This window comes from Mastacembelus armatus, chromosome 9 (genome assembly GCF_900324485.2).
Source record: "Mastacembelus armatus chromosome 9, fMasArm1.2, whole genome shotgun sequence".
Classification (NCBI taxonomy): domain Eukaryota; kingdom Metazoa; phylum Chordata; class Actinopteri; order Synbranchiformes; family Mastacembelidae; genus Mastacembelus; species Mastacembelus armatus.
The window spans coordinates 2,921,311-2,933,560 of record NC_046641.1 but is presented as its reverse complement, the minus strand read 5'-3'; the positions used below and the strand labels follow the sequence as shown (position 1 = coordinate 2,933,560).

Below are 12,250 nucleotides of genomic sequence, written 5' to 3'. Positions count from 1 at the left end.
TTGATAATTACGACACTCCATTTATTTTTAATCTTAAAGACAAAAATGCTATCATAGATAAATATACCTGAACAAAGGATAATAATTAATCTCTGTAAAAACTGTACTAAGTTTCTTTAAATATTACAATGTAAGAAACAATTGGGAAGCTATAAGAGGAAATTTTCTAAAAAAAAGGTTTGCATCAGTTTTGAAACCAAAATTTTCACAAAGTATTTTCAAACAGTCAAATCCTAGTTTTCAGTGTTGCTGATTCTGAACCTATTCTCACCTCATACTATATACATAGCTTTTCAAGTATACCCCAGAAAATTATTTTTAGCTTTTCAAATGTGAATATCTTCTGAGTAAACAACTGTTTAGACAAAAAAAACAAACAAAACTGAAGCCATCATGCTGGGCTATGGGACTATGTGGTGAATGTTTTTATAAACCAAAAGATTAAGAGTTAGACCTGGAAAATCTGTAAATTGCAGCCCTAATAATTCTGCACTCTTGTGGTGTCAGTGACGTGATATAAGGGAAAGCACAGGTGTCATTGCTACTTTCCATTTCACTTTATCAGCATGGTATGGGGCATGTAGACTCAGCAGTCCTTTAATGGCTGCTGTCCTTTTTAAGGTAAACATATAAAATCACATGCTCACTGCTGGTCAGTCATAACACCTGCCATGAATAAGTTTCATCACTCATATTGTAGAAACACATTCGCTAACTGTGGTAATAGTGATATTCAGTATGCAAACACCACTACATTTTTTTCACACACATTTTTTTGTAATACTGTGCATTTTCTCAGACAACAAATCCACATCATATTGAAATCTCTTAAACTGACCACTTTTTCTATGAACACATCACTGTGATCACAACTTTTCAGTCAGAAAAATACAATGTCTTTTTTCCTTTTAGATGTTAAAATTTTTTATCTTTAGGCCTTGTGAATAAAGCTTTGAATTCAAATTTAATATTTCACAACATATAATTAAAACACACTTAAAAAAAAAAAAAAACAGTAAAAGGGAAAATAAAAAGTGAAAAAAAAAAAAAAAAAAAAATCACAACAGGTTCAACCTGAAAGTAAGAATTAAGACTTAATGAATAATCTTTCCTATAAATGACTTCTATAAAGTAAACTGATGACCACATGGACCAGTGTAACCATCTTATTTTATTGCCCCAGAATTCATTAAAAGCAAGAAACTGGGTGACTGGAAAGAACTCTCAGTCTCTACATCTGGGCAAGAAAAGTATAGTGCAGCCCATCAGTGTACCCCTGTAGAACTTTTCAGCTCAGTTGTGATCAGGATTATGACAAGTGGAACCACAAATCAGAAACACAACACATACAGGGGTGAAAAGAAAAAAAAAAAATTTGATCAGCTGTTTTTGGCAGAGAACTTTGTGTTCAAATTTAAAAAGGGGCAAACAACTGCTCTTTACCATATTAACTAATACTCTCAGTAATCAATAACTACATATGTCATGGTTTTCTGTTTAGTGCAACCACAAAATATTAAATGTGGAGTATATTTAAATAAATAAAACACAGGAACAATTGTCAAAAAACATCACATTCACAATTTCCTGTCTTGCGCAAAGTGTTTGTACACCTGGTCAACAAGACAGTGACTGCAACATAAATACTTCACTATTAGTACTCAAAGAACTAATAGAAACAAATCACTTTCAGTCAGATAAGACTGCCAGTCAAACAGCGATGACTTAACATGACCTTGTATTTCTTCATTAGTACACTACAGTAAAATAAAACAGCAGCAGTCAGGAAGACAGGCACTTCATAACTTTTCTTTTTTAAATATGCTGAATAGATTTTCTACTCACCATAAACAACTCTTGGTGATGGCTTTTACATTGCTACTTGAACTAGCTCTTCAAGTAGCAACAAGGACCTCACACCAACTAATACTTTTTTTTTTTTTTCGGCTGAATAGATTTACCACTCAAGCCAAGACAAGACCACTATGGCCATGTCAGTTGCTAATCACACCAGTAAGAACTGGATGATACACAAGATTACTCAAGTAAGGACCTGTCAGGTAAGTGTTACTCACAGTTTCTGTGGCAGAACACATTTACTAACTGACAACACACCAGAAGGCATGGTGGCCTTGTTCAACGCTACTCCAACCAGTATTAAACTGAATTAGCTTTCTGCAACAAAGACCTGTAAGACCATGTTTTCAGAATGTATGAACACAGGTCACATCTTATTAGGCTTCACAGATGTAATGACCAAACTGAACAGCATTCTCCTTGACCATTTCAGCTGTTCGCCTCTGATTCAAATCAAGTAACACTTTCAGCAGGTCATTTAAGCTGGCTTCTTTGCCTTTTTTTTCCACCCAATAATTCAGCAATTCATGGATCCTGTCATCATAAGGAAGGGGCTCTTTGCTTTTGATCATATTGTCAGAAATGCCAAGGCGGCGGAAGAATCTCTTGAAATAGTCGACATCTAATTGCTCAAAATGCTCAAAGCAGTTCCTCAGAGACTCTTCACCTGCAAACAAAAATAATGACCTTAAATCAAGCATCATGACCTCACATTAGCATGCACTCACTATTGTAGCAAACTGTGTTATATACATACATTACATAAGTTACACAAGTGAATAGCTGAGTTGTCATTGCAAGCTTGGTTTAGGGGCTTCAACAACAAATAAAACATTCTCAACATCTACAATTCTGACTTTTTAGTTTGAACTAAATATCATGAAAAACTGGCTTAAAATCCATTACTGTTTTTAAAGCGTGCCAGTGTCTATTTTTCAGGGGCATATGAGCAACATGAGGATGAATGTAGCTTGAAAGAAGGAATGAAAATAAACACTTTACCATTTACAGGAGAAAGGTCAGGAAACTGCTCATGTTCCTATGTGAGGGAAGAAAATACACATTCAAATCCAAAGAAGTGTACCGATATTCTTCCTGGTAAATACAATTCAGCTCTTATTTAGTCACTTGGCATGTCCAAAAGCTCCTGCTGGTCATTTTATCAAGCAGAGTTTGTATAATGCAAATATGTACTTTATATTTAAATGAAAATGCAGGCCATTATGGATATTTGATTGACGCAACATTTTCTTAACTTGTTCAATGAAACTGAAGAAGACATGTTTCACAAAGCTGAATACACAAAATTAATGCATTTTTCAAATCTGTGGCAGTGCCATCTTTTAGCACCACTGTCCATTACTGTGAACAAGACTCCAGTGGAGAGTGAGTTTGAAAAGTCAGCTGGTACAGCAAATCATTAGTAAGCCAGTTCAACTTTCTGCTCTTGAGGAGAGATGAAGTTTTTGGAAATGTGTGCAATTTTAAAAAACAAAAGGAAACCCAATTAATATATAAACATGAAGTTACATCATATGAGATGAGGACCTTAGTGATATGCAAACTTCAGTATGCCTTAATCCATTTGTAGTATTTTTAAAAAATAAGCTTAAACACTGCTCGGTTAATTTAGCAAAACATTAGTTGATAGGAACAAACACACACTAACTATGTTAGATGGAAATAAGCAAAGATAGAGGCAAGGGTGAAGATGAGCTGCTGCTCTCACCCTGTCGAGCTGTCTGGGCACCACTGGGCTGGCTTGGGGAGGGGGTGCATGGAAGGCAGCGCATGGCAAGCCGGTTAGACTGTGCTGGGAGTTACTGGCTGAGCTGCTGAGACTTTCACATAGCACTTTGCGTTCATCCTCCACACCAGGTGGGGGTTTGGGTCTCACCAGTGGCCAGTTTGAGTAACTTGACCTTTGGGATTCTCCAACCTTCCTTTCCACAGTGGGACACCTGCCAGTGTAATGCTGGAGAAGATGGACATGTTCAGACAGATGTCCCTTGTGCTGTTTTGGGATCATTTTAAAATACCTTTCTTTTAGGTATAGGATATTCATCTTTATTCTTTGAATGAACTGCTCTGGACTTGTTGACATTAATCCTTCAGTAAAATCAAAAATATTAAACGTGACTCACCTGTTCTTTCATTTCGCCATGTAGACTTCTCTGAGCATCTGAAGAAAGTATATGAAAGGATTATGCAACATCACGGCATTCCCCAAAGATGAATAGCAGCTACTGACTTATTTGTAATATGAAGTTACTTCAGTCAACATAGAATATCTAAAGGACAGACATCTACCACACTGCTCTGTGTGTTTCATATTAACTGCCACACCTACCAGGGGTGCTAGAGCAGGGGATTTTCATAGGGTCAGCTATGAACCTGGGTGACACATTGCCAGGTTGCACTGGATTGGATAACGTTGACCTACTGCATGGCTACAGCAAAGAAGGTGGGAGTGGGAGAGTCTTCACATGACTAGCACAAATTCAAATGGAAAGGTATTTCACTGTGCTTTGGATAGGTTTGGGCTGAACATTTTAAACGACTTCCTGGTTTAAAATGTTGATTATGCACACCTACCACAGATTTTTTTATCCTAGTGACACCTTATCCCACGTCATCGGCAAATGCTAGCACCTGCTATGCCACCCGTGGCTGTGAGATCATTGGCTGAAACAATGAATGTCACCAGTTAGGCTGGTTTCTGTAGCCTCGCTATTACAAAAACATGCAACATGCAACATGTATGTAAGGCTGTGCCCAACCCATCTCTGTCAAAGTTAAAAACTGCTGTGACATCAGCAGTTTATTTCTATTTGATACACCCAGTGAATAAAATAGTTCCAGTCTCACTGGTCTAAGACTAAATTATGGCTAATGAAAGTGATTTAAAATAAGAACCCCCTACCTGGAATGTTCTGTAATCTTCTCCATTGTATTTTAGCTAACCCATGCCAGCTGAGCTATTGTACTAAAAACATATGAAGTGGAACCCACAAACATCCATCTATCCATCCCCACTTAAGTTTCACAGGGTCAGGTGGCTGGCACCTGCAGCAGCTGACAAAAGTAAGAACTGAGGTTGCAACTCCTTCACAGGGCTGATATGAGATCAGACGTGTGATATGATGTCACACAAAAATGTTAAACAGTGATACATCAAATGTCTCAGGTGTGGCCAGAGTTGCAACGTGCTTGGAGGTTTTCAACATAAATCTCAGCATTGTCAAGTTTTTTGCAATTCAGTTTTGTTTTAACAAGAAAGACAAAGCATTTATTTTTGGAGAGTCAGTTTAAATATATACATTTTTCACAGATGGAATGGGTGCAACGCTGTCCTCAAATCTGTGTAAGGTTCAATCTCAAGGAACATTTTCAAATTGTTTACTATTTGGACTGTCTCCTCCCCTCATTTACCTGTTGCTCTGCGTTTCCTGATCCAGCAGATCCAGAAGACGATTGCCACAATGAAAGGAAGAATCACTACAAGTGACACAATCACTGCAGTGTTAACTGTTTGGGGGGAAAAAAAAACAAGACAATTGACAACCATTAACGCCATATTATGGTAATAAAATGCTCATTATTTGGGTCAGTTTACATCAGTTACCCCAGTCGAGCCTTGTTTGCTGTAATTTTCATATGTTTCTTCTTGCATTTTGACCAGGTTTCAATATTGTATTTCTTATTTTTATAGCTTTAATCAGGGATGTGGGTTACAGTAATGACTTAAATACACATAACTGAGAAGTTGCAAATACTACAATGAATTGGCTAAACACTATTATACTGTCAGCATCATCCTATTACAAAGTCACTGGATGCATTTCTATGCTGAACAGACCAAACTGTCTTTTTGTAGCTAGCAACAACAAACAAAGCATCTATGGTAATCTCATTTGCTGCATTTATACATTTTAGTTATAACAAAATGGGTTTTGGTTTTGATGTTGAGGTATAAAAATACGGATTTATGAATAGACCATAAATGAATATAAACAGATCCAGATAATTATGTGCAATTACTGACCAATTTGCAAAGACCAAACATCACCACCTGTGAGAATGCTGTTCACTTCACTTTCTACAAACAAGAAAATGTGGGATAATTTATTTGTACATATTGGTCTATGCATACACACACATAGATTGAGTGTAACAAAAAAGCTAGGCTCGTCTTAGTAATGTCTGGTGTCTTTATAATGTTTGAAGAACCTCTGAAACTAGTGCCTCTGAGGTGGCACTAGTTTCCACAGAGTCAGTACCTGAGTCAAAAGTCGAGATGGGCTGGATTTTCTTGCACTCTGTGTTGGTGGTTGCAATGCAGTTCCTCACTATCTTCTCATCTTTTCCACACCTGTTCAGAGGTACACAACAACATACACTGAAGGCAGGAAAGAATAAAGTGAACGAAACGAATCATCTCACAAATGATCTTTCACTATGAAACGAGTTGCTCCTATAGCCACCTCTGGATGAACTAAGCACTGGGTGTGATCTCTGGTTTGCACAGGCTCACCTTGAACACTTCAAGCATACTTCACAGGCTTGGTCAGGAGCACAAAATGTCCCTGATTTGCACTGACATTCGGTATTTTGAGTTGGAGTACAAGGCTTTACAATTTCCTGATCTGAAAAAGCACAATAAATTAAAACAACATCTGAAGCCAGAGGTCATGCTTAGAGCACATAAAAAGGCTGAATATCGATTTTTTAAATTCCAATCAATAGTGTCTACAGCTGTCAAGCAGAATTACCTGAGCGACACTGTGTGCACTTGAAACACTGTTTCAGTCCATTGCTGTGTTCGGTGTACATCCCATAGGCACACTCCTCACACTGGCCTTTCTCTCCTTGCCTGCTGCAGGGTAATTTCATATGTGTACCTAACACACACACACAAAAAGTCATATCTTTAGACAAGCACTCAATCTTACAACATTCAACTGATGCTACAACTCAACCTAAATAACAACCAGTTGTGTTAGGCTCAACCTGCTTCATAGCTCCAGTGATTGCAGACTTCAGCTGCTGACATAACTTCAGCCTCTATGGACTAAATCATGTGCTCCTCCTTACCAGCTGGACAGTTTAAACAGCAGATGTTGCCGTGCACATACTCCAGGTTGTCTCTGCAGGAGACATCCCTCTGCATCCTCCTGCCACCCAGGCCAAGGCCCGTCCGCGGAAACGCCCCAGCGAGTTTCAGCGATATGAAAATAACCTGACAAATAACAGCAGTCAACATGTCAAAATCCATCTTTGTTTACTTTAGTTGATTTCAGAACATTACTCATATCAAGCATTTTACAGACTGAATGAAGAATCCCAAATGAATAGATCAACAGTTTTGTTTTGCCTGTTCTGGGCTACTGTAGAAACATGGCAGCGCAATGTGGCTGCCTCCGTGAAAGGAGCCACTCCCTATGTAGATTGAGAAGACTCTCTCTAAAATTCAGAAGGCACAACCACTGGTATTTTCCAGTGATTAGGCACTAATGACAACATATCTATCAATGCTATATTCCATTTCTGCTTATAGATCACTGTACTTATTTCACATTGAACCTTTGTCATTTTTTCCCTTTCTTACTGGGTGTCAATCATGCATATTTGTGCATCTGACTGCCTAACCCTTGAATGGCAGTCTAGGGTACTTTGTTCACACAAAGCTTCCTTGTTTTATAATAAAGATGAAGCAATACTTCATATGACTGTGCCCAATGGAACGCACTTATCAGGCCACAAGCTAAGACACGAGCAGGTGGATATGAGTGAAGAAGGGGATTTCCGTCAGATCTGTTTAAACTCCATTTCCAGAGCACAGGTAGCGTGATGAAGGTAGGATTGTCTACGTCAGCCCTGGCTGACGTAAGAATGACATCTCAAACTTACAGGTCTGACGGACACAATTAGAGACTCGTATCACATGAACACAAACACAGTATGGCCAGATATGCCTTTGGGCCACTTCCAGATTTAAGGAATAACCAAATAAGGCGCAGAACAGACTGCTGTCCACACCCATCATTTCCCAACTTTCTCCTGGCTGCCCTACTTAAAGATCACATGCTGGGACATCTCCCTAGAAAGCATGAACACACTTGTTTCCACACACACACACACACACACGCTCTCGCGCGCCTACTCTGCTGTCTGTGGGTTACAGGTATTCCCTGCTGCCATGCTTAAAAACATGTATTAAATCATAGCCTTTGTGACAATAATTGACAAATAGCGCAGAGTTTGTTTGTCACACTGTATGGCAAAGTGGTGGGGAAGATCCAGGACTCCATCAAAACAATTCAGTGTTCAACGACGCAGAAAAGGACATTTAACTAAAATCTCAAACCCTTTTTATGTGGGCTGTATGTGGGGGGCACTAATATTACCCACAAAACAGTACGGAAATACTTACTCTCTGAAGCAGCGGGCACTGGCTATGCATATACAACTGAGAAACCTGCGTACCAAACTTCTCAGACGCCAGTTAAGTTTGTGACTAACTGAAGCTGTGTGCCCTAAAGAGACAGTGCTAATAATTAACTGTCTGCGCACATACCAAGTACTTCACTTGGCAAATTATTACAAAGACTGGACAGCACACAAGAACAACACCTGGCTCAGAGTTTGACCACAGGGGGCCCAGTATGAGCCAGTGATCAGGTTTGTGTCCCCCTGTGCTCACTACTAATGACCATTTAGTCCTAGCTAGGCTAAGCTGTGGGCTGTTACTTCTGAAGCTTAAGAGGAATTTCGCACCTCAGGACTGACAAATACATGTGACATTCTGCGAAGAAGAGACAAACTGGCAAACCAGTTAAACCCCGCGCCCGACTTTATTTCCATTTTAAAACGTGTCCATATTGCAGTTCAGACAACATGACAACAGAAAACAACTTTTCACAGCATACAGGACTGTGGCCGACACAAACTGCTGCCGCTGGACACACTTCAGCTGGAAATACTTCAGTCAGGAAATACTATGTATGTTAACAAACAGCGTCAGCAGCTGGACCCACGGCCACGTCCAATTTTTGTGTGGCTCAGGCCATGTAAAGGAAACTTGTACTTACCAACAGTGATGCCAGGAGCTTGAACATACTTTTCATACAAATATAAAATCCACACAAGTAAACTGGGTCTTTCGGAAAATAACAAGAAAGACGCCTCCACAGACTCAACGTGTCCGCCTGACTCAAGCGTCAATACAGGTGTGATGGTTTGTAAAGCCACGGTCTGGGAGGGGCCACCGCTGCGGGCGGTGACCAGAACCACGCACCGCTGCAGTTATCACTCATTAAATAAGGCTAATATAACCTTAAGAGCTAATATATATCATATACGACTGTTTAGAAACTTTACTTGTGAACTTCAACACCAGAATGTCATGAAATCGTGTCTGAGGTGGTTTACTATCACAGTGACATACTGCAATCATACTTGTATCAGTACAAGTTACCTGCATTTAAAATCCAGCATGAATGAAAGAATACTGAACCTCAAACTGACTGAAAAATAACCCCACTGAGTGATAAATTACTAGGAAGTAGGCTATGTTACATGACTGGATTATTGCTGCTGGAGGGCCATTGCCTAAACAGCATTTTATCAGTTTTACATAGTAGCAGGATGGGCTGGATTTTGTTTGAACTGAGTCATATTTCCTTCACAGTAATTGTCATGGTAAAGTAGCTTATTATAGATATTAAGTAAATGTAGTAAAATAACAAGTACAATGTCACTTTGAAATGTTGTGGAGCAACATAATGGAACTAGTCAAATATCTTCGTATTTCACTACAGTACCAGATAAATGCACTAAACAGTTTGCAGTAAACATCAAACAACGTTTAATCACAGGTTTGTTATTGCCTAAACACTAAAGCTGCAGTTCATTATGGATTAAGACTGATTGATACAGGAAACACTGTTGAGGCTAGTACATCATATGTACTGTACTGTACATGCAAGTCTTATTTAGGAAAAAGTGACTTGAAAGAATTGTCCTCCTCCCTCATCTTATCAGTAGCACAACTTCTAGCAAAGTGCAAAATGGAAACAGTCACTGTGTGTTTCCCCACTGGTTAATGTAATTCTAATATTAAGATCGTAAGACTTACTGTTATCCTGTAGCTAAACCTGATATTTCTCTCAATTTTCATAGTGTATAGTTGCTCTTTTCCACCTGCAGCTATTAATTGTCACTGGCTCTCTTAAACTCTTTGAAATAAGCTTTCTGGATGGTTACTCTAAGTTCTCCTTAAGCTTTCTGGAGAGTTTTTTTTTCCTCAAGAGCCTGTTTACTCTGGAACTGCAGAGCGCCTGATGCAAACTGCATTCTATATACAGTATCATGTAAGATGTTATGTTATTAAGTAGCCCTACACATATATCCATTTATTTGGAGAAAACATTTAAGCCATATTAATGGTATGACTCGAGGCAGGGCAATCTAGTTATTTAGAAAACTATCTCAATATCTACTGGACTTTTTTGCATATACCATATACAAGGTATGATATGTCCCGGGTGTACCCCTGCCTTTCACCCAAAGAGAGATAGGTTCCAGCAGATCCCTGTAAACCTGATTAGGAATAAGTGGGTATAGGTAATGTATGGATGGACAATAAATGATAAATTATAGCTCTTCACTATGTGTTAGTCCTAAAAGACCGGTGTCCAGGGTGTACAGTGCCATTGTTCAGTGTGACAACGCACTATTGCTTTGTACAGGATTTGTAATGGCGCATGTGTTCAAAAATTTTGGTTTGATCATAAGCCTTTGAGTAAATATTTTGTACTTGAACTTTTTCATAGAAATAGTAGCTCCATCAGCCAAAGTCATAGTTAATTTTCAAATGCAAAACATGTAAATAAAAATGTTGTCAACAGCCTTGTGTATATAAAAGCACAAGTGCTTTTCAAGCTGAACGAGTACAGCTTCATTATAGCTGCTGTAGTACAATGCGAATAGCACTTCCAAGTGGTTCCTCTCTGCTGTTAGGCCCTGCAGGATAATGGAGAAAGAACGATTGTGCAAAGCCTCTTGTCACAAAGCGCATGAAGTCAGTCATCATCACAATTTTTAGCAAAACTCATTCTCCTCTGTGTGCTAGTTTAACATTATCTAATAAGCAGTTGTCTGCAGCTTGCAGATATGCAGCCACACAGGAAGGGGTGGATTCAACTGTACATCTTTGGCTGGGATGTGCAAGATTTGTTGATGAGGAGCGCAGAACACACAGCTACACTGGAATAAAACTTGATCCTCAGCTTCAGCCTGTTGATAGTGGTGCTAAGCTGTGTCAGTGCTGTAATTGAAATGATGGGAGTTTGAGTGGAAGCTGCAGACCTGATGGAGCTGTTCTAGACTCAGAGATTAAAGGCACAGTTTCATGGGCTGCTGGGCAGAATTTGAAATAGAGACTGTGGGCTACAGAGCACCACAGCTCAGCTATTAAAACAAACCCACTGCATTTGTGTTTTGACCAATTTTACTCCCACAATCCTTTGGATTCTACTGAATGTGTTCGATTCTGCACTGTTTCCCTCTGCATTTGCTAGAATTTGCGTTACAGATAATGCGAGAGCGGAGGCCAAGACCTCTAAGTCACTTTTTCCAAGCTAAGATCTGAAATTTACATTTAAATGCATTGGACTGTGCCCTGGTCATCTGCTGCATGATCATTTATAATGACCTCTTATTAAGTCTTATGTGCATAGAGAGAGGAACATTATGCTGTGTATGGTTAATGGGATCTTTCAGACGGCCCATGCAATGCTGAAGCTTACCCTGCTGACAAGGGGTAGGGTACATTCTGGACTAATCACCAGCATTCACAGGGCTGCTGTCCCACATAAACTCAGTTTTTTCTCTGTTCCGTATTGGACAAATTGAAGAAACACTATCAAAAGGGAAAGAAAACCTGCACAGAAATGAATAGGGTATCATCAGCAAAACCCACTGAAATGTTACTGAGAATATTTCTTCCTCTCAGGGGCCATTCATTAAGTGAATGATTTATTGAATGCAGTGATGACTTTGTTTATGGTCACCTATGAATAGCAACATCATATGTTTGCTAGTGACTTCAGTTTAATAGGGCAAAGTTGTAAAGGGAAGGCAGATGTCCTTGGCTACTCATGGCCCACACAGATATTGCTCCCTCAGGCTAGTGCCTTGCCTGGCACAGCAACTCAATGCCATCAGTGTGTGATGGATGAATATAAGGCAAATTGTATAGAGCTTTGGAAAAAAGCATTATATAAATACACCACGTTTAGGGATTTTAAAAAAAAAAACGTTTTTATTCTGGCAAGCTTCTGTGATAGCACTGCTCTGTTTGTTTAATAAGGTGATGTTCAGACTTACAGTA

General features: G+C 39.2%; 1 protein-coding gene across 3 annotated transcripts; it reads right to left on the bottom strand.

Moving 5' to 3' along the window:
• Positions 1–1,151: 1,151 nt before the first annotated feature.
• LOC113139253 (tumor necrosis factor receptor superfamily member 10A-like) lies at positions 1,152–9,100 on the bottom strand. 3 transcript variants are annotated; one of them, XM_026322325.1, is made up of 11 exons: positions 8,949–9,100; positions 6,952–7,096; positions 6,630–6,758; positions 6,392–6,503; positions 6,138–6,229; positions 5,903–5,956; positions 5,290–5,385; positions 4,002–4,039; positions 3,587–3,832; positions 2,860–2,896; positions 1,152–2,524 (listed from the first exon to the last, which is right to left on the bottom strand). In XM_026322325.1, the coding sequence occupies exons 1-11, from the start codon at positions 8,982–8,984 to the stop codon at positions 2,235–2,237; spliced, it is 1,275 nt and encodes a 424-aa protein (XP_026178110.1). In that variant the 5' UTR covers positions 8,985–9,100; the 3' UTR covers positions 1,152–2,234. The 3 variants fall into 3 exon arrangements, with proteins under 3 accessions (XP_026178110.1, XP_026178112.1, XP_026178111.1); XM_026322327.1 differs by having other exon boundaries at positions 3,755–3,832; XM_026322326.1 differs by lacking the exon at positions 5,903–5,956.
• Positions 9,101–12,250: the final 3,150 nt, after the last annotated feature.